We start from the raw sequence: 27,681 nt of genomic DNA, 5'->3' as shown, positions 1-27,681 counted from the left end.
AATAGGAAATATTGGCCTGTTTCGAACTAAATGAAGTCTAGAACCACAGTCTTTAATTTAAATAAAAAACTAAACAGAACAAATGACTGAGATTTCTTTTTGTCTTCCTCAAGAATGGAGAAGGTTGTTGCTTGTCTATACAGAAGGCCTAACGCGCTTTATAGGCTGATTTGCTTCCCCTGGGCTGGAAGTGGCGCTACCCATTTTGCAAAATGGGGCAAACTCTTTGACAACTCAATAGAAGGTCAGTAATTTTTGTGTATGACAAGTACAATTTAATAACGATGGGCCATCTAGACAGGATACTAACATGCAGAGTAGTAAGATCTTAAACAGACTATTCTCAGCCCTGGTAAAGAGAGCTGAGTTATCTTTCTAATAATGTTCTTACCATGGCTCCCTCCTGCAAAGTGCTTAATACCTCCATTGGGATGTTGAGTTCCCTCAACTCCTATGCCACTGCAAAGCAGGTCCCAAGTTCCTGGGTTCAAAACATGAATATAACTACCTTCAATTAAATTTCTTTCTCAAAGCTAAAACAGGCTTGACTCTTTTAGAAACAGATCTGTTAAATGGGTCAGCAATACAGTAACATGTTTGGTTATATTTAAAAAAATGTACATGCAGCAAAAATGCTCAAAAAGGATATTTAAAAATTCATTTCAGTATGCTGGGAAGCTACAGACCCTTTTCCTGTGCAGAATGAATTGAAGTTAGCTAAACTTCTCTGCATGATTCTACATTCCCTGTATCAAAACCAATGTCACACAATGGCTTTGTAACAGTAAAATGGCATTTCGTTACAGAGTGAAGTAATTCCCATGGCTATCATGTTGTATCAGCTCTGGAAAAGGTTCATACTTGCACTTTTTGAAGGGGAGAAGCCATGGCTATTTTCCAGACCTTTCACAAAGAAAAGAGAATAATCTGGCATTACACGAGAGCATTAGCATTGAAATAAAACCAGTCCCCTAAACGCTGAATACCTCCAGTGAATTGCTGTGCCAGTCACATCCAATTTTCCTTGAAGTAAAAAAAAGTCTTCTGTTTAGACGGAAATACTTCCAGAAAAGCTACTGGGAGAGGGGGGCCTCAGAACAATTGCAACTACTGTTGAGTAAAATTCAGAGAGCAGCATGCGCTTTCAGAACTGTCTTAACTTTGCTCAAAAAAGTTATAAAAGGCCTGACCTTATATTTTTGTCCTGCTATCTATTATGTTATGTGGTGGCTTATTTTAAGTACAATACTTTTTGCTTCTTGGTGTGTGTGACCCCTCCTGCTTCCATGTGACCTTTGAAGGACACGTCCTATGAAAAGGAGAATGAAAAAAATAGTAACATATTTTTACAATTTAACCCATTGTTCAGTTGCCCAATATAACAGTGGGGTAAAAATCCAGGGATGGTCCTTTGAAGACCAAGCTTCTGAAAGGAATATACAACCATGTCAATAAACATCATGATTCCAAGTTCTACTATGGGTAATAAGTGAAAAGCCTTCAAACTAAAAAAGATTGCAGTAAAGGGTGTGCAAAAGAGTTACCAATAGAGTTTAGGATTCTAGTGAGACGTTATTTTATATAGAGAATTTACATACTAGTTATTCTTCAACTAAAATGCTGATTATTATTTATATTACAATAATACCTAGAAGCCTCACCTAAGATCAGGGGCCCATGTGCTAGGGTGCTGTCAAGACTCCTAGTAAGAGACAGTCCCTGTCCAAAGATCTTACAATCCAAATAAACTGGACAAATAATAGTTGGGAATAAAAATATTAATACCAAGCTCTTGAGTGAAGCCCATGTTGCCCTTTACATTTTAACCACAGAGTTAAAACTTCACCTAATCATTATCATCACTAATGTAAAAACCTTCCTTTATGTAACTGGCTGTTAATATTTGCTTTATGCAGAATAAATAAAAGCTGTGTGGTTAATTTCTGTTTTGGTAATCTAAAGGCATGAATTTTAGAGTGACCTGAAATGACTATAATTTTCTTTTCCCCTCTAGTGTATTCTGTAAATCTTCCTGGAAGAGACTCTCGTGTTAATGAACCTTTTCCAAAAGACATGAAAACTATCGTTAATGACATTACTAGTGTTTTGCTTCAAGACTTGCAAGAGAAACCTTTTGCATTTTTGGTCACAGGTAAAAAAATCTTTTTAAATATGTGGCAAAGGAGCCTAAAATCTGTGGCCGGATACTTAGGCTTTAGCTACACTGGCACTTTTGTTCTTAAAACCTTTGTCACGCAGGGGTGTGAAAAAACAACAAAAGTTTACCGACAAAAACCACCGGTGTGGACAGCGCTTTGTCGGCGGGAGCCACGCTCCCAGCGATGAAACTACCGCCCATCGGAGGTGGTTTTATTTTGATAAAGATCAGGTACGCAGTGCACCTTACAATGGCATAGCTACAGCGGCAAACCTGTGCCCTTGTAAGGTGCACAGCGTAGACAGTGACTTACTTAGCTCTTTCCCCCAAGGCAGAGTGCTGGACTGGCTGAAACAGAATCATAGGGTAGATCTACACAACAAATGCTACAGCAGCACATTTGTACACACTAGAGCTATGAAAGAGTTTTTTCCATTGTGACTGATATTCAATTTGTGATCCACTATAACCCCCAGATCCTTTTCTGGAGTACTACCATCTAGCCAGTTATTCTCTATTATGTATTAGTTCAATATCCTGTTGTTGAAACTAAGTATTTTGCTTAGTTATTACCTAGACTCTGACCTCCCTTTTTTTATAAGGAATGGTGGCTAAACTGGGTCTACTTCATGAGCATATGCCTGGAAGGAGACTATTTGATATATACCAATCCAGTTGGGGCTGTGGTATAGCCAAGTGGTATGTAGTGTCTGCCATTTCTGTGAAGCAGTCTGATATTACCAGTAGAAAAATCTGCTGAGTACTTTTGAAACCATCAACTGCAAGGAGCTGTTTGTCCTACTAGGATAGTTCCAGAGTAGATCTACTTGCAGATGTGGAGCTTGGGTGATTACACACCTATCTTGAAATCACTTCTATATGGATTCTAGTGGTGATCATGTGTCATCTTTGTTGTTCAGTGTACAAGTGGAGCCACTCAGAGAACTGATATGATACCCACCCTGAGATATCTGCAGTATGCCCCGATCTACATGACTGTGTCCCTGCAACAGAGCAGTGCCTTTCCTGCCTAGCTGAGTTTGCAAGGATGGCTGTGGGACAGGTGGATGAGGCTCAGTGCAGATAAGACTGAGCTATTGCTTCTGGATAGTGGAAAACTTCTGGGGCATATTTCTTCCCCAGTAGCTCTCCTCTCTCTTAATGGGATTTACAGAACTGGATTCATGATTGAGCAGTCAGTTATGACCATAAGTGGAATATGGAGGCCCAAGTGGCTTTTTCCATTTTCAAAATATTGGAAGTTTACTTGTTCTGAATGGAGATCTCTCCATGGTAATCCACACCTTTGTGTTTTACTGCAATGAATTGCTTTGGGATATCCTTGAAAACCAACTGTCAGCTAGTACATATTACAGAGCTTATGCCTGTCAAAGCACGTATAACATAAAGCCTTAACTAATAAATGACCACTCTCTGGGCGGCACAGTGTTTGGCCTTATCACCGAGAGTGACATGTGAAACAAGCAGAATTGGAACTGCTCACTGTCTCACCCTGCAGGCTAGATCCTCTGCTGGTGTACATCGGCACAGTTCCATTGAGGCAGAGTACTTTCAGTCAACAACCTGTCTGTAGAATGCCTGCCACACTACATGCCAAAGTACATCAGTGGCACTGATGTGGGGGGATAAGTTATGCCACTTCTGAGAACACACAGAGAGACTAAATGACCAGGTCAAGGTCATGATGTAAGTCTGTGGCAGAGCAGGGACCTGCGCTCAGGCTAAGCTAGTGCCTTAACCACTGGACCATCCTTTCTCTGTTGCTTTTTTGAAATTCTTGTTGTTTATGTATATCGGTCAGGGTTAGAACCTTTCAGGTACAGATACCTTCTAAATAAGTGTATTAGTGTAATAATTATTACTTAGATTATGACTGTTTACTCCTAATAGTAATGTTGCTGCTTACACTAATAATGGAAGAGCAAATGGCTTTTGAAGGTTACTTAGTTTTCAAGGAATATTCAAAACATTCATTCATACTGAAAGCAAAGTGGAACCGTGAAAGAAGCAAAAGTGCTGTACTAGGTCTGATCTGCAATCTGATTTCTCTTTTACATGTGAATTGACTAACATCATTACTCTTTAAAGTTACTTCTCGGAATTCGAGACCTATAACACACTGCTCCAAGGTACCATTTTATGGTTTCTAAGAATGTTTACCACAGTAATTGCACCTTACTAGAGTTGGGATTCGAATTGTGTTTAAATGTGTCCTGCAAGATACGTTTAATCAGATTAATTTGGCTTCTCTTTTAAATGCAGTTTTGGATCATATGTTAGTTTTGCAGTTGCAGTATACTTGAAAAAAAAATATGGACTACAACCAGAGCATCTTTTTATATCAAGCGCAGGTGCCCCACATGTAAGTGATATAATCTTTGATAATATGAAATAAAATAGCACTTAGCTATACAACTATCATGTATAAATTACTTGCTTTGGCTTTCTGATAAAGACATTATTTTGGTAGTTTGGTTTCAGCATTTAGAATAAAAAATTCACACCAAAAATTGAATAGCTTTTATATTTCTGTCTCCCTCACAAGCTACATTTTCAGAAACTATTGTCTAGCAGCAAGAGACAGACACAAAGCTTTAGCAATGCCTTTTGTTATAGTCCACTTAATAACCACTACAGCGTGTTCTATAGAAGTGTTAGGGCAGCCTCTTTTCCACTCCAAGATTATCATCTCTATAAAGATTATGTGACTTCTGAAACCAACCAGCCGCTAAATCATAATGCAACTATTATACTGGGGACAGGGGAAAACACTACAGGTTAGATGTTCTTTAAGCTTCTTTCTTACGACTTAAATCTTTTAGGGACAGTTGTTTACAGTGTATTTTATGAAACACCTAAAAGACGGTTACTCACCGTTGTAACTGTTGTTCTTCGAGATGTGTTGCTCATATCCATTCCATTAGGTGTGCGCGCGCCGCGTGCACAATCGTCGGAGAATTTTCTACCCTAGCAACACCGGCGGGTCGGCTGTGGAGCCCCCTAGAGTGGCGCCTTCATGGCGCTGAATATATACCCCAGCCGACCCGGCGCCCCCTCAGTTCCTTCTTGCCGGCTACTCCGACAGTGGGGAAGGGGGGCGGGTTTGGAATGGATATGAGCAACACATCTTGAAGAACAACAGTTACAACGGTGAGTAACCGTCTTTTCTTCTTCGAGTGCTTGCTCATATCCATTCCATTAGGTGACTCCCAAGCCCAACTTAGGTGGTGGGGTCGGAGTGAGACATTGCTGTGTGCAAAACCGCTGATCCGAAGGCAGCATCGTCCCTGGACTGCTGCACTAGTGCATAGTGAGCTGTAAATGTGTGGACTGATGACCAAACCGCCGCTCTACAAATGTCCTGGATCGGAACTTGCGCCAGGAAAGCCGTCGAGGAAGCTTGGGCCCTCGTGGAGTGAGCGGTGAGGTGCGGTGCTGAGACACCTGCCAGGTCATAGCAAGTCCGGATGCAAGACGTAATCCAGGAGGATAGGCGTTGTGAGGAGACCGGTGAGCCTTTCATTCGGTCGGCCACTGCAACGAAGAGTTGCGTCGTCTTTCTAAAGTGCCTTGTGCGGTCAATATAGAAGGCCAGGGCCCTGCGTACGTCCAGAGAATGCAAACGTTGATCCTGGCGAGTAGCATGCGGTTTAGGATGAAAGACCGGGAGAAATATATCCTGGTTGATATGAAAAGGAGAAACCACCTTAGGGAGAAAGGCAGGGTGTGGACGAAGCTGCACTTTATCCTTATGGAAAACCCTGTAAGGGGGCTCGGATGTAAGCGCCCTGAGTTCAGAAACGCGCCTTGCTGAGGTGATGGCTACGAGGAAGGCTGTCTTCCAGGATAGGTACAAAAGTGAGCAGGTGGCCAGTGGCTCGAATGGAGGACCTGTGAGCTTGGAGAGAACCAGGTTGAGGTCCCACGTCGGAACGGGCTGACGTTGTTGTGGGTACATCCGGTCTAAGCCCTTGAGGAATCTAACGACCATCGGGTTAGAGAATACCGAGGATGCGAGTTCTCCTGGGTGAAAGGCTGATATAGCGGCCAGATGAACTCTAATTGAAGATATCGCCAACCCTTGCTGTTTTAGGGAGAGGAGATATTCCAATATAAGAGGAATAGGTGTCTGTAACGGGGACGTGGTTCGTTGCTCGCACCAACAGGAGAACCGCTTCCACTTGGCCAAGTATGTGGTCCGTGTTGAAGGCTTCCTACTGCTCAGCAGAATTTGTTGGACCGAGTGCGAGCATTGTTGCTCTGCCTGGGTGAACCATGGAGCAACCACGCCGTGAGGTGGAGTGATTGCAGGTCGGGGTGACGCAGCCGGCCGTGGTCCTGCGAGATGAGATCTGGACATAATGGAAGCGGGATCGGTGTCTGAACCGAGAGTTCCAACAGTGTGGTGTACCAATGTTGTCTCGGCCACGCTGGGGCGACCAGAATTACCTGTGCCTGGTCTCTGCGCAATTTGAGCAGTACCTTCTGGACCAGAGGAAACGGAGGGAAGGCATAAAACAGGTGGTCTTTCCAGGGAAGGAGAAACGCATCCGAGAGGGAGCCCGGAGCTCGACCTTGCAGGGAGCAGAACACGTGGCACTTCCTGTTGTCTCGAGATGCAAACAGGTCTATCTGGGGAAACCCCCACTTCTGGAAGACGGAATGTATGATGTCCAGCCGGATAGACCACTCGTGCGTTTGAAAGGACCTGCTGAGTCGGTCCGCTAAAGTGTTCTGGACTCCAGGGAGGAACGATGCCATGAGATGGATTGAGTGGGCGATGCAGAAGTCCCACAGGCGAATGGCCTCTTGGCATAGAATTGACGAACGTGCTCCTCCTTGCTTGTTGATGTAAAACATGGCCGTGGTGTTGTCGATGAGAACTAACACACAGCGGCCACGTAGGAGATTGAGAAATGCCTGGCACGCCAGGCGCACCGCCATCAGTTCCCGAACATTGATGTGCAGGGCTAGCTGAGGTGCAGTCCACAGGCCCTGGGTATGGTGCTCGTTGAGATGGGCGCCCCAACCCAGAGATGAAGCATCTGTGACCAGGAGCAGAGAGGGTTGTGGGGCGTGAAACGGCATCCCCTCGCAAACCACATTGTGATCCAGCCACCATGTGAGGGAGGTCAGGACCGAGTTCGGGACCGTGACCACCATGTTCAGGCTGTCCCGATGTGGGCGGTATATCGATGACACCCAGGTCTGGAGTGGGCGAAGCCGAAGTCTGGCATGCCTGGTTACGTACGTGCAGGAAGCCATGTGACCCAGCAGGGTAAGGCACGACCTCCCCGTGGTAGTTGGGAAGGCCTTGAGCCCTTGAATGAGGCTCGTGATGGTGCAAAAGCGGTTGTCTGGCAGGATGGCTTGTGCACGTCTGGAGTCTAGGACTGCGCCAATGAATTCTATTCTCTGGGTAGGTTCTAGAGTGGATTTGTCCTTGTTGAGTAGGATGCCCAACTCGTTGAATGTGTGCACTATCATGTGGACGTGAGCTCGAACTTGCTCTTTGGTGCGACCGCGTACCAGCCAGTCGTCTAGGTACGGGAACACCTGTATCCCTTGCCGACGAAGGTACGCTGCCACGACAGCCATACATTTCGTGAACACTCTTGGGGCCGAGGATAGGCCGAAGGGAAGGACTGCAAATTGGTAGTGCACCTTGCTTACCACGAATCGCAGGAAGCGTCTGTGAGGCGGGTAAATTGCGATATGAAAGTATGCGTCTTTCATGTCGAGGGCGGCGAACCAGTCTCCAGGATCGAGGGAAGGGATAATGGCCCCCAAAGGGACCATGCGGAACTTCAACTTTACTACGAATTTGTTGAGTCCGCGCAAGTCCAAGATGGGTCGTAGACCTCCTTTGGACTTGGGAATCAGGAAGTAACGGGAATAAAATCCCCTGCCCCTTAACTCTACTGGAACCTCCTCTATGGCCCCCATAGCAAGGAGCGTGGAAACCTCCTGTATAAGAAGTTGCTCGTGAGAAGGGTCCCGGAAGAGGGACGGGGAAGGGGGGTGGGAGGGGGGGATTGAAGAAAACTGGATAGCGTATCCCCTCTCCACCGTGCGAAGGACCCAACGGTCTGAAGTTATAAGGGACCAAACACGGTGGAAGTGGGAGAGGCGATCCCGAAAGGAGGGGGCTGGATCCTGGGGGATGACTGGGGCGCCGTCCTCGACCGCACCTTCAAAAGTTCTGCCTGGGGCCTGCGGGTGGTCTCGGTGGCCCTTGGTTCTGACCGGGTTGAGGGCCGGTCCACCTTCGTCTACCACCTCGCCCGCGCCTCCGGGCCGAGTCCTGTCTCTGACGAGGTGGGGGGGGGTAGAAGCGCTGAGGCTGAGGCCTAAATGGCCTGCGCTGAGGGCCCGCAACATGCATCCCCAGGGAGCGCATGATTGTCCTGGAGTCCTTGAGGCTCTGCAGGCGAGAGTCCGTCTTCTCCGAGAACAACCCCTGTCCTTCGAAGGGCAAATCCTGCAGGGTTTGTTGCAATTCCGGGGGCAAACCCGAAACTTGGAGCCAGGAGGTCCTTCGCATAGCGATGCCCGAAGCCAGGGTTCTCGCAGCCGAGTCCGCTATGTCCAAGGAGGCCTGTAAGGAGGTCCGAGCCACCTTCTTACCCTCCTCTACCAAGGCCCCAAACTCCTCCCTGGACTCTTGGGGAACCAATTCCTTGAACTTCCCCATAGAGTTCCAGGAGTTAAAGTTGTAGCGGCTCAGGAGCGCCTGCTGGTTAGCCGCTCTAAGTTGCAGCCCTCCGGCTGAATAAACTTTACGGCCAAACAAATCGAGGCGCTTAGCCTCCTTCGATTTGGGCGCCGCGGCCTGTTGACCGTGGCGCTCCCTTGCATTCACTGATGCCACCACCAGTGAACACGGCTGGGGGTGGGTATATAAGTACTCGTAGTCTTTGGAGGGGACAAAGTACTTTCTTTCCACCCCTCTCGCTGTGGGTGGGATAGAGGCAGGAGTTTGCCATATCGTACTTGCATTCGCCTGGATCGTGCGGATCAGGGGTAACGCCACTCGCGATGGGGCATCTGCCGCGAGGATATTTACGATGGGGTCCTGCACCTCCACTATCTCCTCCGCCTGCAGGTCCATATTACGGGCCACCCTACGTAGGAGGTCCTGGTGAGCCCGAAGATCTACTGGGGGTGGACCTGTGCACGATGTGCCCGCCACTGCCTCATCCGGAGAGGAAGAGGAAGATGCCTCCGGTGGTAAAGGATCCAAGGGAGGGTCCTGGTCTCCCTGCTCCTGGGCCGGAGCATCACCTGCGCTTGGGTCCAGGACGTCAGGTGGTGCGGACACGGAAGCCTCCATGCCCCCGGCGGAGGCCGAGAGATGGTGGACTCCGGGGCCCTTCTAACGGAGTGGCCCGAGCGAGAGGTCGAAGTTATTGGAGCCCCTTGCGCCTGATGGTACGCCCACGGGGTCCAGAACGACCAGTGAGATGGGCCATGAGCAGGGTCCTCTGCTACCTCCTGCCAATGGCCTATGTCCTGCTCCTCGGCTTGCCCCTGAGGGGGGTATGCCGATCTCGATAAATCCTCAGAGGAGCGAGACACCGATCTCGATGGCCATGGCGGTGCCGAGTGCGCCGAGACGAATCCCGTGGGCTGCGGTGCCGCACGGTGCCGGTCCGGAGATGTTCTATCTCCACGCAGTGCCGGCGATCGGTGCCGGGATCGCGATCGGTGCCGATGACCTCGCCGGTGCCGGGAGTCGGATCTGGACCTCGACGATGACCTGGAGTAGGCCCGGTGCCGGGAGCGGCCTCTCGACGTCGAGCGTCGATCGTAGCGGTGCCGAGAACTACGTCTCGATGTTGATCGGTGCCGACGATCATAACGGTGCCGAGACGTAGAGCGGTGCCGCGACGAAGATCTTGGCCGCGAGTACGACCAGTGCCGAGGTGATATCCGGCGCCGGGACTGCGAGCGGCGTGGGGACCTGCTTCGGGACCTGGACCGGTGCCGTGGTTCCAGCCCCTGCGATGGAGGGCGCATCAAGGCAGGTTTCCCCCTAGACTGGACCGGACGAGTCAACGGTGCCGGCGGTGCCGGTGGTTGCGGCGGTGCCGGCTCCGTGAGAGCGATCAAGTCTCTCGCCGTCGCGAAGGTCTCTGGGGTCGACGGGAGGCACTGTATCACCGCCGGTCTCGGTGGAGACCCTGTCTGCACCGGACTCAACGGCCTCGGCGCCGGAGTCGACGGTGCTGGAGGCACCTGTTTCCGGTGCTCCACAGGCGGACGCGGCTCTACCCCCGGCACTGGGGGAGCCGGCGTCTTCGGCACGGAGGTCCCCGTCTTATGGGGTTTTTTATGTCCCGGGGATAATGAACGGCGCCGAGGCACTTGCTGTGCTTGCGGTGCCGACGAGGTCCGGTGCCGTGGAGGCTTGTCCGACGCCACTCGCGTGGTCGGAATAGTTGGTGCCGCCGGGGCACTGCGCACTGAGGTGCCAGGTGCCGGGGCCTGACGCGCTGATGGAGCGCCCGGGCTAAGTGCCGCCTCCATAAGGAGTTGCCGGAGCCGAAAGTCCCGCTCCTTCTTGGTCCTTGGTCTGAAGGCCTTACAGATCTTGCACTTATCTGTTTGATGGGACTCTCCCAGGCACTTCAGACACGAGTCGTGCGGGTCGCTCGTTGGCATGGGCTTAGCGCAGGAGGCGCACTGCTTGAAGCCGGGAGCCTTGGGCATGAGCCCGGCCACGCGGCCGGGGGAAAAAGGGGGAGACAACCCCCTTAATCCCCTTGAACTATATAACAACTAGTAACAAGTGAAAAAACCAACTATTTAACTATAAACAACTAGAACTATAACTATAACCGTGAATGACTAAATAAGCTAGGGAGAGTGGAGAACAGCTATGCCGCGCTCCACAGTTCCAACGACCGTCAGGGGCGGTAAGAAGGAACTGAGGGGGCGCCGGGTCGGCTGGGGTATATATTCAGCGCCATGAAGGCGCCACTCTAGGGGGCTCCACAGCCGACCCGCCGGTGTTGCTAGGGTAGAAAATTCTCCGACGATCGTGCACGCGGCGCGCGCACACCTAATGGAATGGATATGAGCAAGCACTCGAAGAAGAATATATTTTATATGATGCTTTCAGACACCATATTGTTATCCTCTCCACAGGATAAAAGACCAGGACGAAGAAGAAATTATCAAAGTGATACTGTCTCTTGGAGGTACTCCTCCTGACTTTCTGCAGGACAAAGATATTATGAAAGAATTCATTCCTGCATTAAAAGCAGATGTTACAGTTATTCAGGCCTTTCTGTAAGTAGTACAGTTTTACAGTATATTCTGAGACTAGGACTATTCATTCATAGTCTAAAATAGAACATTCACCTGTACTGAGACCTATCACACAAGGCTCTCCCATTTTTGTCCCTGAATCTTTGTTTCCATGATAAAAGCATTTGTGTAATAGAAACAACAGCATAATTAAAGATCCAGCCTAGAATTTTAAAGGTAGAACAACTCCTTCTCCTTCAGTTCTTTCCCATCCCATTTATAGTAAGTAAATAGCAGGTTGCATTCTGTACTAAAGAGTACATTGGCAAAGTGTTTTATTATGTTTTAGGGGGGAAGAAAAAGATATTTTGTGTTTGGAGGGGGAACCTAGAGTGGAAAGATTCAAGTTCTCCTTTATATTCACAGCTCTGAGGAACTGGTAATGGATGGTCTCTCTTGTGACCTTACATGCTTTGGTGGGTCTGAAGATTTGCCATATGATTTAGAAGGTAACTAGTAGCGTGCTTTGCCTTTAATATTTAGCTACACTTCTGTTGAATCAGATTAATGAGCAGCTCTGTCCATAATCTCATTTTAATTGATATGGAAATATGAAGGATTCTTGCAGTATATGAGCCAGAATGATTCATAAGGAATTAGAAAGATTTCAATAAACTTGAAACAAGTTATGTAAAACAATTACACAAGTTGATATTTCTCTCATGCTTTACATATTTAATTCTCTTTCAGCATGGAAGGATGTAACAAGTGGAGATACCAGTATTCACAAGCTTCCTGGAGGACACTTTTATCTGCTGGACCCTGCTAATGAAATTTTCATGGCAGACCATATGACAAAATGTATAGAAACTGTTGATCTCTGAGTATATGTCTTTATTTTGCTGGGAGAGGGGTCAAAGATTAGTCCTAAGCAGTAAATAATACAAAACATTTTCTATACAACTTTACAACTACCACAGAGGCAAGGTAAGCAACTTTCTGTAGTAACAGGGCTAACAGTTGATGTATTAATACAGGTGCATCCTACAGCCAAAGGTTTCTCCAGGATATAATTTATGATGATACTTTGGAAAATTCTGATTCTTAAAAATAAACAGCCAGTACATTAATTTGCTTCCCTGTGGTGGTTAGAGTTTGGGGCTGGTGGGAGGATGGTAGGCTAAAAGCATTGCAAAGGTAGTATGTCGGGCTTCAGTGGCTTCCCTCTGCCTTTACCATAGCTTAATCTGGCCCAATAAAGCATCTAAGCAAGAATAAGCTTTGTGCGGGTGGGAGGGACCCAAAGTTATTTCCATTTAAAATGTAGTTTTTCTACACCTGCATTTCTATGACTGTAATAGGGCTGGTCTACACTGGGGTGGGTGGGGGGGGGAGAATCGATCTAAGATACGCAACTTCAGCTACGAGAATAGCATAGCTGAAGTCGACATATCTTAGATCGAATTAAAATTACTTACTTCATGTCCTCGCGGTGCAGCTCCGTTGACTCTGCTTTTGCCTCTCGCCATGGTAGAGTTCCGGAGTCGACGGCAGAGCGATTGGGGATCGATTTATCGCGTCTACACTACACGCGATAAATCGATCCCCGATAGATCGATCGCTACCCGCCGATCCGGCGGGTAGTGTAGACATACCCTAACAGAAGGGAGATATATTTGCACAAGTATATTTATCCATTATTGGATCCAGGAAGCAACTAATGTTTCCTTTAAATCGGCACTCTTTGAGACCTCATTAGCCTGACTCAGCTATCTTAAAAACTACTCTTCTTTTTCTTTCTTTTTAAATCCCCCTCCCTGTATCCCATTACATCTTTTGGGAAAAAAAGACAGGTAAGTAGTTTTGTCTTCAGAATTTACTTTGGCTGGATAGGAAGAGGAATGTGATCTTCCTGCCTCCTCAAAAAAAGGGAAAAAGAAGAGACAGTTTAAAACCCTAAATAAATCTTGTAGGTAAAAATGTATTTAAAGTAAGTAAGTTAGTGTCTGAAGAAGTACAGTGCATGTGTAAATACTCCCTTGTAGGTAATTAACTCACATTGGTAAATCTTAGTGTCAAACTAAACACGAAAATGTTAGTTTTGCATTTTTTTCCTCAAAAGAGTTAGCTCATTAGCTAATGAAAAGTTAATGAATTATTTATGGGAATTATTGTGGAGTATTTTAGATCCCATATTTTTCTATCATCTCTCTTGCTTTAGAAATATAGGCAGTCATGGCGTCCTCCTTTGATAAACCTGCAAAGGAAAATAGTAGTCATTACCTTTCCTTATCTGGTATTCTATAACATTGATTACTTAGTGTAAACTTAATGGTAAAAACACCTTTTTTAAGGTTCCATGCTTCCCATTTGGCTTTGGCTTTCAGATCTAGCATTCCTGGACACTCTGACGAAAAAAAAACAAAAAATTCCAAACATTTGTTGGTTGTTATTATACCATTTTACCTAAAGAGTGTTTAGTTTTAGTAAATTTACAGAATTAAATGTGTGTGTAGTGGTGGTGGTGGGGTTATGCACACACACACATATAAAGTACCAGTATCAATGTCTCCAACAGTAGATTGTTTGTAGAGTCCATATAGTTCCTTCAGCTCATCATCGCTTGGCCTCGTTTTTAATTTTTTTACATCTTCTGCAGCACTGTCGAAATCAGTGTGGAAGGGGGGGGGAAATCAAACAATGGCGTATTAGACATTTTAATCCCTATGTTGTGTGCTTTAGGCTTTGTAGCATCCTCATAAATTTACTAATTGCTTCCCTGTCATCAGTGATACATAAAGGTAAATGCCTCTCAATAATTCCCTAATCAAATTATACTTGGCCAGAAATTTGGCCAGCTGGGCTGATAAATCAACACAGTTAAAAGAAACCAACACTCTCCTCCCAAATACATATTTTTGGCTAAATAATTGGAGCCATATACGGCCTAAATGGTGAAATGGAATGTCACAGGTATGATCATGCAAGCTGCTTATAAATTCTATGAACTATAGGTCATTCATATCCAGAGTCTGAGTTGAGGGCAGGGATGCAGAGGAACTACCATGGTGGTGGTTGAAGCTTCCCCTGGGGGAGGCTAGCTTCCACTTCCGCCTGCAGCCCCACCCAACACTCCACCCCTGCTCTGCTCCAGGCCCCACCTCCATTTGGCCCCCCTCCCCACTCGGCTCCCCCTGCCACTGATTGCTGCCTTCTCCTCTCTTCCACCCTCTTCCCCTACGAGCCCCTCCCCCCACTACTCCTCACATCCCTCCTCTTCTCCATGCCCCCTCTCCACCGCGAGGACCCCACTGCTCACAAGGAAGTGGTGAGCAGCAGGGGCTTCGTGGGCGGTGGAGGGCAGGAGAGGAGGGACTCAGCCAGGCAGCGGCGGGCGGTGGGGGCCTCGGGGAAGGGGCAGAGCAGGGATGGAAAGAGGCGGAGCGCAGGCGGGGCCACCATAGCCCAGGTGTCCGGTGGCAGGGCAGCAGCGTCTGCACCAGGGGAGGCTTAGCCTCCTCTGGCCTATTATACCCCCAACTTATGGAAACTGCATCCAAGAAGTAGTCCCTGGAGCTGTAAAGCGCTTTGAAAAGATGCTGAGTACACTCCCACTTTGTTTTCAATTCTCTGCTGCCAGTGCAACTGTGTGTGCATGCATGGCAGTGGTGACAATACTGTATATTGGGGGCTAAAGCAACAGTCAGTCTAACTGACGCATCACCCCTATATGCCAGAAGTGCAAGGACACATTGTAGCTACCCATTACATAAACACAAAGGGGGCGATTTGGGTTTGAAAGTCTCTTTTCATCTTAATCACACTGAGCTAGCTGCTCTCTGTCCCTATGTTACTGGTCCCAGTCAAGTCCTTAGTGCAGAGTTCTCTACCCTTTTCCAAAACCACCTACATATCTTTCTGTGACCTCAGAGCTTCTGGTTCTTTTGCACTGAGTTAGCCCTGAAGTCCAGCTAATGTAATTCACAGTCTGTTAGTTTCAATGATTTGTAAACCAAATACTTAACTCTATATAACGATGCAAAATTACTACTTGCATTTTTTTGAAAGTTTCATCCAAAGTTTGCTATATTTGCAAGAATGACATTGTAAAACACTGTAGGGTATATGTTATACATATGTTTAGTATTTGTAAATTAAAATGTATTCCCTACAAGTTTGTGCTATAATATGCTATGTATTCAATAAAGTCACACAGTGTTCCTTTAGCTGTCAATTTGACTTCTGTGGCTTGGTCTCATCAGCAGGGATTGGGGAGTTGCCTTATCATCCTACCCAAGCAGGATGCAACCATCCTCTCCATACTGGGTGTCGACTCTTCTTATTCAGGTGAGAACTTCCCTTGCAATGGGAGAAGTCAGCCCCACCCTCATATTTTAGAACCCACCCTAGCACGTATCTGTGTCTTAACCCTGAAACCGTCCTGGGCAAGTGACTGTACTGGCTGGAACAGGCCCCAGAAGTAAACAACTAAGGAGCAACATCTGATGTTTTGTGCTTTTACTGTCACCTACTTGAGTGTTCTGTACTGCAGTCCCCACATGAACAAGGACTAAAAGAAACACAGATCACTGTGGCTAAAAATGAGGGTTAGGGAAATAGAAAAGAATTAACGAGAGGCTGGATTCTTGTCCCATTCTTTCCTTTCAAAGGACCCATCATGCGATCACAAAACTGAGCGCTCATCAACTTAACGACGCATCAGCTGATGCTAGCACATTCGGGCAGTAACATCATTGCAGTGTTTGTCCACAGAGGCCTGGCCCCTTTCCACCTAGAGAGTTAATCTGCTTTCTGAGGTGGAAAGAACTTTTGATTTTTTTCTGGAAATGGATTTCTGGATGGATGGACTCCAAGAGGACAGAGTTCATCTTAGCTGGTACCTAGAAGACTGTTTTTGAGGAATCTGGAAAGTGGGTGAGACAAACTTAGGGTATATCTACACTGCAATTAAAAACCCACGGCTGGCCTGTGCCAGATGACTCGGGCTCGCGGGGCTCATGCTAAGGGGCTGTTCAATTGTAGTGTAGAAGTTCAGGCACAGGCTGGAGCCTGCGCTCTAGCACCCTGTGAGGTGGGAGGGTCCCAGAGCTCGGGTTGCACCTGAGCACTAATCTACAGCGGGTAACATGGTACATTTTATTATTTGGGGGGGGACAGGGCCGGTGCTACCATTTAGGCCAACTAGGAGGTTGCCTAGGGCACCAAGATTTGGGGGCGCCAAAAAGCGGCGCCCCCAAATTTTTTTTAACAGCGCCCGCTGCGCGGAGAGGAAGTCTGAGCCGCGGAGAGGGAGTCTGAGCCGATGGCAGGCAGCCCAGGGGAACCCTCGGGTCAGCGTTACCACACAGATCCCCAGGCCGGGAGGTGGGGAGCTGCCACGGGGAGGGGTGCCTCAGGGTGAAGGGGGGGTGGGGAGCTGCCGGAAGGCGGGGTTGGGGGACGCAAAGTGGAAGTTTCGCCTAGGGCGTAAAACTTCTTCCTCCCCTCCCGCCCCCCCGGGCCGGTGCAAGGGTTACTCTTTTTTAACTAGAAGTAAAAGCATTTGAGTGGCCAAGCCCAGGCACTCTGCTAGCTAGAGCTGTGAATGGTAATGAAAGAAGATGATTGGGAAGGATAATGCCAATTGGATTTGGAAGAAGCTGGCCAAGACGCTGAAAAAAATCTTCATTTTTGACAAGGTCACACAGGCAGGAGCGGTCAGAGATGCGGTTTTAACCCTGTGGTGTGTAGCTGTGCAAATTTCTGATTTGAAGTTATGGTTTCATACCCAATAGGAATAAGGCTGGATCAGTGCATTTAATTTACTTCTAAATTTAGACACTTGGACACAAATCTCTGTGAAAAGGTGGGGTTTTTTTTTTTACATCTAATCCTCAAGTGCTTTGCATTGGTTGAACATTCTACCCTAACTCTCCTAAAAGGATAAGAAAGTGGACACAATAGACTCACTGATAGCTTCTGCTGAACTACCATATGTACCATTGACATCAACCGTCATTATTCTAGTCCTCTTTAAAATGTTAATTGAGACATGCTTGTTCTGACACTGGTCACACTTAGGCAAAACAGTGAGCTGGCCAAATTTGCAGATGATACAAAACTACTCAAGATAGTTAAATACAAAGTTGACTGCAAAGAGTTAAAAAGGGCTCTCACAAAACTGGATGACTGGGGAACAAAATGGCAGCTGAAATTCAATGTTGATAAATGCAAAGTAATGCTCCTTGGAAAACATAATCCCAACTATACATACAAAGTGACGAGGGTCTAACTTAGCTGTTACCACTCAAGACAGAGATCTTAGAGTCATCTTGGATAGTTCTCTGAAAACATTCACTCAATGTGCAGCGGCAGTCAAAAAAAGCTAATAATGTTAGTAACCATTAGGAAAGAGATAGCTAGTAAAGCAGAAAATATAAAAAGAACAGGAGTACTTGTGGCACCTTAGAGACTAATAGATTTATTAGAGCATAAGCTTTCGTGGACTACAGCCCACTTCTTCGGATGCATCCGAAGGTGCCACAAGTACTCCTGTTCTTTTTGCGGATACAGACTAACACGGCTGCTACTCTGAAACCAGAAAATATAAATATAGGATATATATAAATCCGTAATATACCCACACCTTGAATACCTATACAAGGGGGAACTAAAAAGACTGGAACTGTTCAGTTTAGAAGAGAGCCAACACAGAGGGGTGGAAGGGTATATGATAGAAGTCTATAAAATCATGAATGGTATGGAGAAAGTAAATAAGGCAGTGTTATTTACCCCTTCACATAACACAAGAACTAGGGTGTTACTGGATTAAATTAATGGGCAGGAGGTTTAAAACAGACAAAAGGAAGTATTTCTGTACATAATGCAAAGTCAACTCATTGCCATGGAATGTTGTGAAGGCCAAAACCATAACTTGGTTCAAAAAAGAATTAGATAAATTCATGGAGGGTAGGTCCATCAATGGCTATTAACCAAGGTGGCCAGGGATGCAATCCATGCTCTAGATGTCCCTCACTTGCAATGGCCAGAAGCTGGGACCGCAGGACAAGGAATGGCTCTCTTGATAATTGCCCTGTTCATTCCCTCTGAATCATCTGGCACCGGCCAACCATGGTAGCCGGATACAGGGATAGATGGACCATTGGGCTGTCCCACTATGGCCATTCTTATTTTCTTAACTATATAACAGCAATAATGTGTAGAGGGGTGTAGGAGAGGACCACAGTCTGCTGATTACCTGTTCTTGGAGTCTCAAGATCAAAGGCCCAAGCTCTGTAAAGGAAAGACTAACCTATTCATGCAGGTGCTACTTCTGAACTGAGGCTGTTATGAACTTGTAAACACAAAAAAACCAACCAACCAACCAACCAACCAAACAAACAAACAAAAAAGCCAATGTTTTGTGGGATTTGAAGGACTGATTCCTACCAGAGCTCTTGTTGGAGCTGGATGTAATCCCTGGTAAATTTATTAGCATGCATGTAGATTCTTTTAATGTTTTCTATGTAATGCTTTCACCTTAAGAATGAATGTACTTGCTTATAAAGAGCTATGTGGTAATTATAACTGAGGGCAATTACAACTGTTCATAGTCTTTGGAGAGAAAGCAAAGCGCAGATGTTGGCTTGTTTAGGCAGTGTGGCTTGCTGAGGAACTCACAATGTAGAAAACTGCAGCCTCAAAAAATCCCACTCCGGAGGGAGAGAGATATGGGACTTTGCCCAAGAGAGGTAACATCAGGGGAACTGGGTGCCTAGAGTGGGTGCCCTTGGTCAACCACATGGGGGGAATGCAGGTGCAGTTGCCCTGAACGGTGCTACATAGAATGTGATTTTTGTAGAGTTACTGCATTAAATTCTATATCAGCAGGGAGTGAAATGATTTACATATTTTAACTCAGTGATTTATTTAATGTGAAAGTGCACCAAGTAAACAGATTTTATTTTGGTGGCATAAGTTGTGGTGAAGGGAAAGTACATGGTTTCCTTAGAATAATAAGTTAGCAGAGTATGCTATACCTAACTTGGGCAAAAATTATGTCTCCAAATACAGCCTCATCAGGCTCCTGAATATATAGGAAACCTGTATTTCTAGTGTTAAAATAATTATACCCATGTGATCTTTTCTCACTGTCAAAGCTAAATATGTGTTGCCTTTCAGTATCTTCTGAATGTTAATTGAACACTGTAAATTCAGTGTTCTCGAGGGAGTTAAATTGACAATGAAAATTGCTTTAAGTTGACTATGGCTCGATTAAGAGTTAAAAGTGACTTGCAAAGAGGGGAAAATGTACTTATGGCTTTTTTGTTTATTTCTGCGGTGTGACAGTCTATACCGTATGCAAGTATGAATATTTTGTTGTGCAAAGGTCAGGGGGGGAGGTTAGGAGGGGAGGAAGGTGGTGTTTAGAAACTCCAGGTATGATTACTTGTTTTGCCGAAAGACTAGAAAAGTAAAGTGCAAGCTTTCTCAACTCTCGGGGTGGAGTTGCTGAATATTTCATAAAGAATTTTCCTCCTAAGTTTTTATCAGGTGTTTGGGTGTTTTTTTTTTTTTTAAACATAATTAAGCCTCAATTCTGAACTGCAGCCAAGATGAGCTCAAAATTTTCACCAGGACTACCAGGTGAAAGTTATAATCTACATTGGTATCGGTCCTATAGCTTAAGTGCACAATTTGGAGTAAGTGGGATCACACTAGTTACATGCTCCATTGTCAGAACTTGTACCTACTGTAGGGTCTCAAATGTAGCTTTCATGTGGGTTACAGGCTGTATTTCCCTGGTGCTTGCCTTTCAAGACAAAGTACAATTTCTGTTGGACTCTACACCCAGTCATACTGGTGGAATTTGTGGGCCACATCTCTGAGGTCTCATGAAAGTTACTGTTTAAAAACAGAAGCTACATTAGCATCTTAATGATTCAGTATCAGTTACAAAAAAAATCTCAGGCCCAACCTAATTAAAATATACCCAGACTTAATAAGTTAAATAAAACAAGAAATTGTGAATAAACTTTCCATGACTAACCTTATATCTGCCCATCCTTTCCTGACCAACTGGGGAGAAACCCCTCCTCCCATCAGCTGCCTCATGAAAGAGACTTACATCTGCCCTGTTGCACATATATAAATAAATGAGAAGAGTAGGGGTTGTTGTATAGCCAACACTACCTATCCTGGAAGCCTATACCAGGGCTATATTAGGAAGGTGTATGAAGCATACTGTGAAGGGATGGAGCCACAATGTATACTGTAGATTAACACAAATTTGATCTATAATTGGAGGGAGGATATATGACCCATATTAGAATGGTGAACAGGTTACAGGGAGGTTTCCATCATGGCCATTTGGATAATGGATGGTGGCACCATAGTGCATCTCTCTTGACTGTAGAGGTTACCTACATAATGGTGAGACAGGTGGCTTCCGGCTTGTGATTGAAGGGTGAAGTAAGGAAAAATCTCTGCTCTGGATGTGGCAGGTAGGTTTGCAGTTTAAAAGCCATTGCCCAGTATTCTCACTAACAGAAAGAGAAGATTTGTCTGGAATCTGAAAATATACAAATTATTTTAAAGCACTAAACTCTTTGGAGCAAGACCTACATCTCACTATATGTCTGGATAGCACCTAGATTTTGGGAACTTTTCTTTAAAAAAAAAAAAAACAGTTTAATTTAACTGGGATTCTAGTACTTTGACTATTCTTTATTACGCAGAAAGTCCCAGTATGCAGATCCAAATTAAACAGTTTGTACTTGGTGCACTTGCACAGGGCTCCCATTTTAAGGGGGCCTCCTAAGCCCTTGATTTGGGTGGGTGGCATTGCTACCTAGCACATGGAGTCACAGCGCCACTCAGGTTTGGGCCTGACACCCCTCCTTCATGATGGAGGGGTGGCTGGCCCACATTTGAGTGACTGGTGTTGCGACCTGGCGTGTGGAGTTGCAATGTGCTCAGGTTTGGCCCGCCTGCCCCTCTGTCGTGACAGGGAGGATGGGGAAGAGGCCCCCAGTTTCCGTAGTGCACAGGGACCCAAAATTCTTTAATCCAGTACTGCCAGTATATAAACTGATTTTTACTGAATTTCCCTGTGATGTTATTTACAGGGACGGGTCAAGTACTACAACAATAACTCATGTAGTGTCATCTGAAATGAAGGGGGGAACAGTAACAGTAGTAGCATTTACATGTTTTATAAAATGCTTTAGAATGCAAGCATCAAAGTGCAGCTAGAAGCACCTCCAGTTATTTAACGCCTTGCCTTATTTAAACTAAATGCTAATACGTTATACAGCACATTACTCATTCAAATCACTGTACCAACTTTAATCCGAAGATGCCATTGTGGTACATGTACTAATCATTGATACAAGTCTTAAATTTATTTTAAGGCAGTTTAACGTATTAGAGCAGGACAAATGGCCTTTGTATTTACCAGATAATGCAAAAGTTATTTCATCTATATCCTTTCCAAGATTTGTCTTATTTGTCCATGTTAAAATGAAACAAGTAACCATTGTTGACGTGAGATTTAATCAGGTAATAATCATCTATACTGAATTTAAGCAAAGAAGGGACAAAATAAATCTGTAGATTCTAATACTAGTCAGCAAGTGCTGACTTTAAAAATCTCATACTTGCTGACCAGATTTTAACAATTGGCACCATGGAACAAATTCATCCTTTGTGAAGTCATTGAAGTTTTGCCAGGGATGAAGATAGTCTTATTTATTTTTTTTAACCAGGGCCCAGCTGCTTCACAGCATTTACAGTGGGTAAAGGACAGAGATTTTGTGTCATTTAGTATTTCTTTGAATACTGAAGCTGCTGATCAGCAGATTAAGTAGAGGCAAGAAATGGTCCATCAAAACACAATTGAACTAGTTCTTTCTTTCTAAGTGCTTAGGCAGCACAATTTCTTAGACTAGCTGGCAGAACTTCAAAATGCTTGCAGCACAGATTGTGAGCAAACTCGTCCTTGGGATCAGTTGCTAGGTTAATATGCAAGCTCCTCAGACACCACAAATGCTTGTTCCTAGTTCCATAAAAACAAACATGTAATTTCAAATTTGGCACGCTGATGAGATAAATAAGTCGTCTTTCCTTTATCCAAAAGTGACATGTCTGATAGTTTCCCTTCATTAAAAAAAAAAAAAAAAAAAAGGTGGAGAAAAAAACCCTCAAGTACAATATAAACCCTTTTGATTGAACTGATGGTCCTGTCCCATCCTGCATCTTCCCTAAATGTTAGCAATGGGAAAATCTATGGTAGAAAAGAGTGTACTAGTTATTAGCAGGGCTGGCCTTATCATGAGGTGAACTGAGGCGGCCGCTTCAGGTGCCAGACTGGGGGGGGGGCGGGGGGGTGCCACTAGGACCCAGAGTGTAGAAAATTGTGTCTGCTGCTGGTGCATAAGTATTCTCTCTGCTCTAGATGCACAGAGACAGTGGCGTGCTGTGCTGGAGGAAGGAGGGCACAAGAGACATAACAGGCAGGCAGTAGAACAGGTGTGAGGGAATAACAGAAAGCAGCAGGAGCTGCAAGGAGAGAGAGGAGGAGGAGCCTCTTAGGTACCTCTCTAGCACCCCCAGGAGCCTGGACTGATTAACACCAGCTTTTCAGGGAGCTCCGTTTCCTGCTGCTTCCCTGAACCCACTTGAGGTCGAACAGGCAATCAACTGAAGTAGTAGGAGCCAGTTAGGCCCTTAAGACGCTGATATCTTCCCTCACTCAGGCCCTGCTACCAGCCTTCTTATTTGTCCCCTTCAATTGAGTGTTAAGAGCCACTATAGCTGGCACAGAACAGCAGTCATGAGTGAAATAAAAAAACGCCCCTCTGGGGCAGCATTCAGAAAAAGAAAGAAAGCAAAGGAAGCTTTTCTATCTATGCAGGAAGGAGCTCTCCTGAGATACATAGACACAAATGTTCACGGTGAGTGGTGGGGAGAGGCCTGATCTTCCAGTTAGTCAGAGTGCAGGTGACCTGGCAGCTACTGCAGCATCCATATCTCCATCTCAAATGGATGTAACCATGCACATTCCTGAAGAAAAGTGTAAATCACAGACGAGTGTGGTAGAGGCGCAAGAAATAGCTGCTGCTGAGTTTAGTTCCTTAAGTCTAGATGACCCGATACTGTGGACCCACTTGAGCAGTAGCCTGAGGGACTTCCTTGTACTGCACGGGCCACAGCAAGTGAAAAACTTCATGTTCCCCAAAGACAATGAAAATAGAAGTTTCCATCCAACACATTACTGGTGTGAAATCCCCAATGGTGACAAAGTGAAGAGGCCAGGGCTTATGTACTCAAAAACACAGAATGCTCCGTACTGTTTTTGTTGCAAACTCTTCCAGTCTAATGTTCTAGCCACATTGGGTTCTACAGGAACAAGGACTGGAAAAATCTGGCTAGAAATCTGGCATGCCACGAGAAAGCAGCAAATCACCAGAGAGCATTCCATAGGTGGAAAGAGCTTGAGATGAAACGAAGGTTAAAGGCCACCATAGATGATCAGCATCAAGATGAGATTGTATCAGAGTCTCTTTACTGGCAAAATGTTCTGAAAAGACTCATTGCCTTTGTGAGAAAGTTATTCATAATACTTCTGTATTTGACAGCTAATCTTTTTCTTGGTAGGCTTCGGGCTTTTATTTCTTTCTTTTTTTTAAAAAAAACATTATTCTTCTGTCAGAGCAATGCGAACACACATTATATGGTCAAACAAGTACAGATTACAGGTCTAATCAGATAATATCTAGTTCTCTGCATCTCCACTTCTCAAAGCGTTTTACAAAGGAGGTAAATATAATTACCCCCATTCCACAGATGGGGAAAGCAGGCACAGAGGAGTGAATTGACATGCCCAAGCTCACCTAGACAGTCAGCAGCAGAGCTGAGAACAGAACCTACATTGCTGGAGTCCCAATCCATTGTGCTATCAGTTAGGCCACACTGCTAAACACTTACTGTTTGAGAGTATGTGGGACATGCTCAGGTGGTTCGCTGCACAGTGCAGCATCAGACCGATGTAATGGAAAGTTTTTCAGGAATCATAAAAAGAGTTTTGCACACATGTAACTCAACATCATTCCTACAAAGCATAGACACCAATACTAAATATATTTTAAAATATTAACATTTATATATTACGTGACCAGTGTAAAAAAATTGCACCAATAACTGGATCTAAAATAAGGCCAGAAATAAATAGGAACTATTCATGCTCAGCATCTCTGAAAAATCATGGACCCTACTTGTAAGCAGCTAAGTTTGAAAATTTTGGCCTAAATATATAAAAGACATTCACAAGGGAATTTACCTGTCTTTAAGGAAGTAAATCTGAGGGCCTAAACATCAAGCATATTCCTTCTAAGGATAAAAATCTGTTTTAAAAAACCATGCGCCAAAAATAAAAAAAAAGACCCCACAGACACAAATATGTATGGGATTCCAAGCACCGACAAAACTCTCAGACTGTACTTATATGTCCCCCATCACAGACATCTCTGAGCACCATCCAAGCACTTAAAATAAAAATCGCATTTACCTAACTATTACAAATCAGACAAAGATACACACCAACTTGAATGGGCTTTGGATTAGGCCTCACAGTGCAGTGAGATTGTGCTTGGTATCAGACTTGTCAGAGGAGAGGGAACATCAAAATTAATTTGTGAAATTAAGTTAATATGTCTCTAAACGATCTTATACTGCATATAATCTTAGTTTACTGGGCTGCATATGCAAGTGTAAAAATAGACATTACGGGAATAGCATATCATGATATATGCAAAATGCATTCCCATCTGCAATAAGAACTGAATACCAGGGAAGACTTAACCTGCATAAGACAGTTAAGTTTAATATAAACACACATTGTTCAGCTCTTCAGCACCCCCTACATAAGTCACTGTTCATGGAATGTTGCATAGGAGCTAGTTTCTTGTAAAATAGGTAAACTTTGAATCTAAAAATTTTAAGTGTCCCTTAAAAATATAGCTTATTTTAATCATGTATTGACTGAAATTCCTTCTGACTCCTCAAATTAGAAGCAGTAGAATTTTCTACCATAAGTAAACTTTATACACATTTAAAACCACACATACACAAACCCGTTCACTATACTTGAATGCACAAATTACTATTGCATCATTACCATGTCAGTTAAATGGGAGAGAAACCTAAGCTTAAATGGCTTCTTCGGTGTAAAGCAAAATGTCTGAAAGGATTTAGTTTCTCTCCTCCATTTATGCCGTGTTTCCGCGGTTTGCAAAACTGAATTCTTGGCTACTACGTTGCTCCCTCAATCTCTTGCCACTCCTCTCCAACTTGATTCTGAGACTCTTTATGGACATGATTAAGTTTTTCCCACATTGTATTATTGCTGTTTAAATGCTGAACTGAAATGGTTCCCGGCCAGAGTATTTGATCATTGTATAGAATGAGGGGCATTTTTTTTTGTGGAGGTGGTTTATCATGTAATAAACGTGCAGTGTTTTACCCCAGCTAATCTCACTCAGGTTTGGTGTTTGTTTTTAAAATCTCAATGCTGACAAAAGTCTACAACAAAAGATACTCCAACTTTGCACATTCAAGGGTGAATTAAAAAGTAGAGAAACAAATTTAAGATCCTACTGGACATTTAACAAAACCTGGTTTGAACTAAAATAGGAGCGAGAGGTGGGATTTGGCTGTTCAGTTTCCAACCCCTTTGAGAAGGGTCTGAGTTTTGTTTGTGAAGTGACACACAAAAATCTCTGTGCTGTTAAACTATAGTCGCACAGCAGCTCATGCCCCTTTGGAGATTAAGCTACCTCAGAGGAGATTAACCCTCTCTCTGGAGTGACGCTGCAGTTACTGGCAATATACTCCCAACATCTGAGTCACGCAGGAATTAGGAGACAGCTGCTATCACCTCCTCCTGGAAGCATCACTCACACCGCCACACTGCTCCTCCCTGCGCAAAATAGACATCAACCCCTCAGAGAACAGGGCAATGGAACAGCCTGGGAATGGGCTGGCAAATCTTAAAACGGGAGAGATCATTTTAATGTGACTGCTGTGGAGAAAACTGGCTAAGTTGCTCACGATATAGATAAAAAAAAAAAAAGGAAAGTGCTGCTTCCACCTTGCTGCAAGGATTGAGGGCTCAAAACCAGCAACAGGGGCAACGCTTCAAATCCAACTCAGAGAGGAGGCAACTAGTTTCTCTAGCAGTCCATATGCAGTTGAACTTTGCCAGCAAAATGCATGCGCCTTCAACACAACCCCCCCCTAGAAAATAATGCATGCACCCTCAAAAGAGCATCTACAATTAACTGGCCCCTCATGGCCCCAAAAATGTATGTACCAATAATCTAGATCCTGAGAAAAGTGCCCCTTTTTATTTCTGTATCAATCTAAATTAATTCATGAATTAACCCCACCCTCATACAATAATGAATGCATCCTCCCAAAGGCAGGTACCCAATAATAGTGCCGCTACAACCACACACACTAAGAAAAATAATGCATAGACCCAATCAAAATGCATGCAGCCTTCAAAGCAGGTGTCCACCCATCCCCTGAAAATTTTATGAACCAAATAACAGACTCCAAAGAGGCAACCCTTTGCTCCCTGCAAAAATTCATGCACCAATTAAGCATCCTACACTAAAATAAATAAATTAAATTATTTGCTGTGCTGCAAGACAACCCAGACTATGCAATGATAATCCTCGCTCTGTCATGTGTTGCCAGGGGTGGGCATTGTCCAGTGATGTTACAATACATCCCTATCCTTATCCCTTGCTCTCCTGCACTGAGCTTCTTTTTGCCTTACCTCGCAGCAGACCCCCCTCTTACCTGGAGAGTCATGATGATGATAACAGTGGCAGCAGACGCAGCAATGAATTAACTTCTCCCAGGGCAGAGATGCAGTGTTTATATGCTCAGCCCCTCCAGTCCTGCTCTGCAGCTCCAGTTATAGCCCCAGGCCACACAAAAGAGGCTGTACTTCGCTTTCCTCATTGGACCAGGACTGAAATGACATCAGCTCTAAGGACTTCTCCCCTCAGCAGGTGCCTGGGTTCTGTGTATGAGCTGAGACTGTCAGAACAGCAAAGCTAAAGCACCTTGCTTACAGAAGGAGCTGGATGCAGAGAACAGCTGTTAACTACTCGTTTCTCCTTTGTGTCCCTCTCAAAGGATGCACTGGAACAAGGACGCCCTTGGCAACAAAGCCCAAATCT

General features: G+C 45.0%; 3 protein-coding genes across 3 annotated transcripts in view; 1 reads left to right on the top strand and 2 right to left on the bottom strand.

Annotated features, from left to right (window-relative positions):
• Positions 1-27,681, bottom strand: part of CROT (carnitine O-octanoyltransferase) — a 109,253-nt gene that overhangs the window by 75,462 nt on the left and 6,110 nt on the right. The gene's annotated exons all lie outside the window — the stretch shown is intronic.
• On the top strand, positions 115-12,561 carry LOC135981928 (S-acyl fatty acid synthase thioesterase, medium chain-like). Its single transcript, XM_065586945.1, is given in 7 exon segments — positions 115-244; positions 2,015-2,137; positions 2,140-2,152; positions 4,442-4,541; positions 11,304-11,473; positions 11,858-11,940; positions 12,182-12,561. Coding segments are annotated over 7 exon segments (753 nt in total). The 3' UTR covers positions 12,316-12,561.
• On the bottom strand, positions 12,309-27,624 carry LOC103307247 (acyl-CoA-binding protein homolog). Its single transcript, XM_065586944.1, has 4 exons — positions 27,295-27,624; positions 13,989-14,105; positions 13,776-13,838; positions 12,309-13,688 (listed from the first exon to the last, which is right to left on the bottom strand). Exons 1-4 carry the CDS (start codon positions 27,305-27,307, stop codon positions 13,615-13,617), a joined length of 267 nt encoding a protein of 88 aa, XP_065443016.1. The 5' UTR covers positions 27,308-27,624; the 3' UTR covers positions 12,309-13,614.

The sequence above is a fragment of the Chrysemys picta genome, chromosome 2 (assembly GCF_011386835.1).
Source record: "Chrysemys picta bellii isolate R12L10 chromosome 2, ASM1138683v2, whole genome shotgun sequence".
Lineage (NCBI taxonomy): Eukaryota > Metazoa > Chordata > Testudines > Emydidae > Chrysemys > Chrysemys picta.
This window is presented reverse-complemented; position numbering and strand designations above follow the sequence as displayed.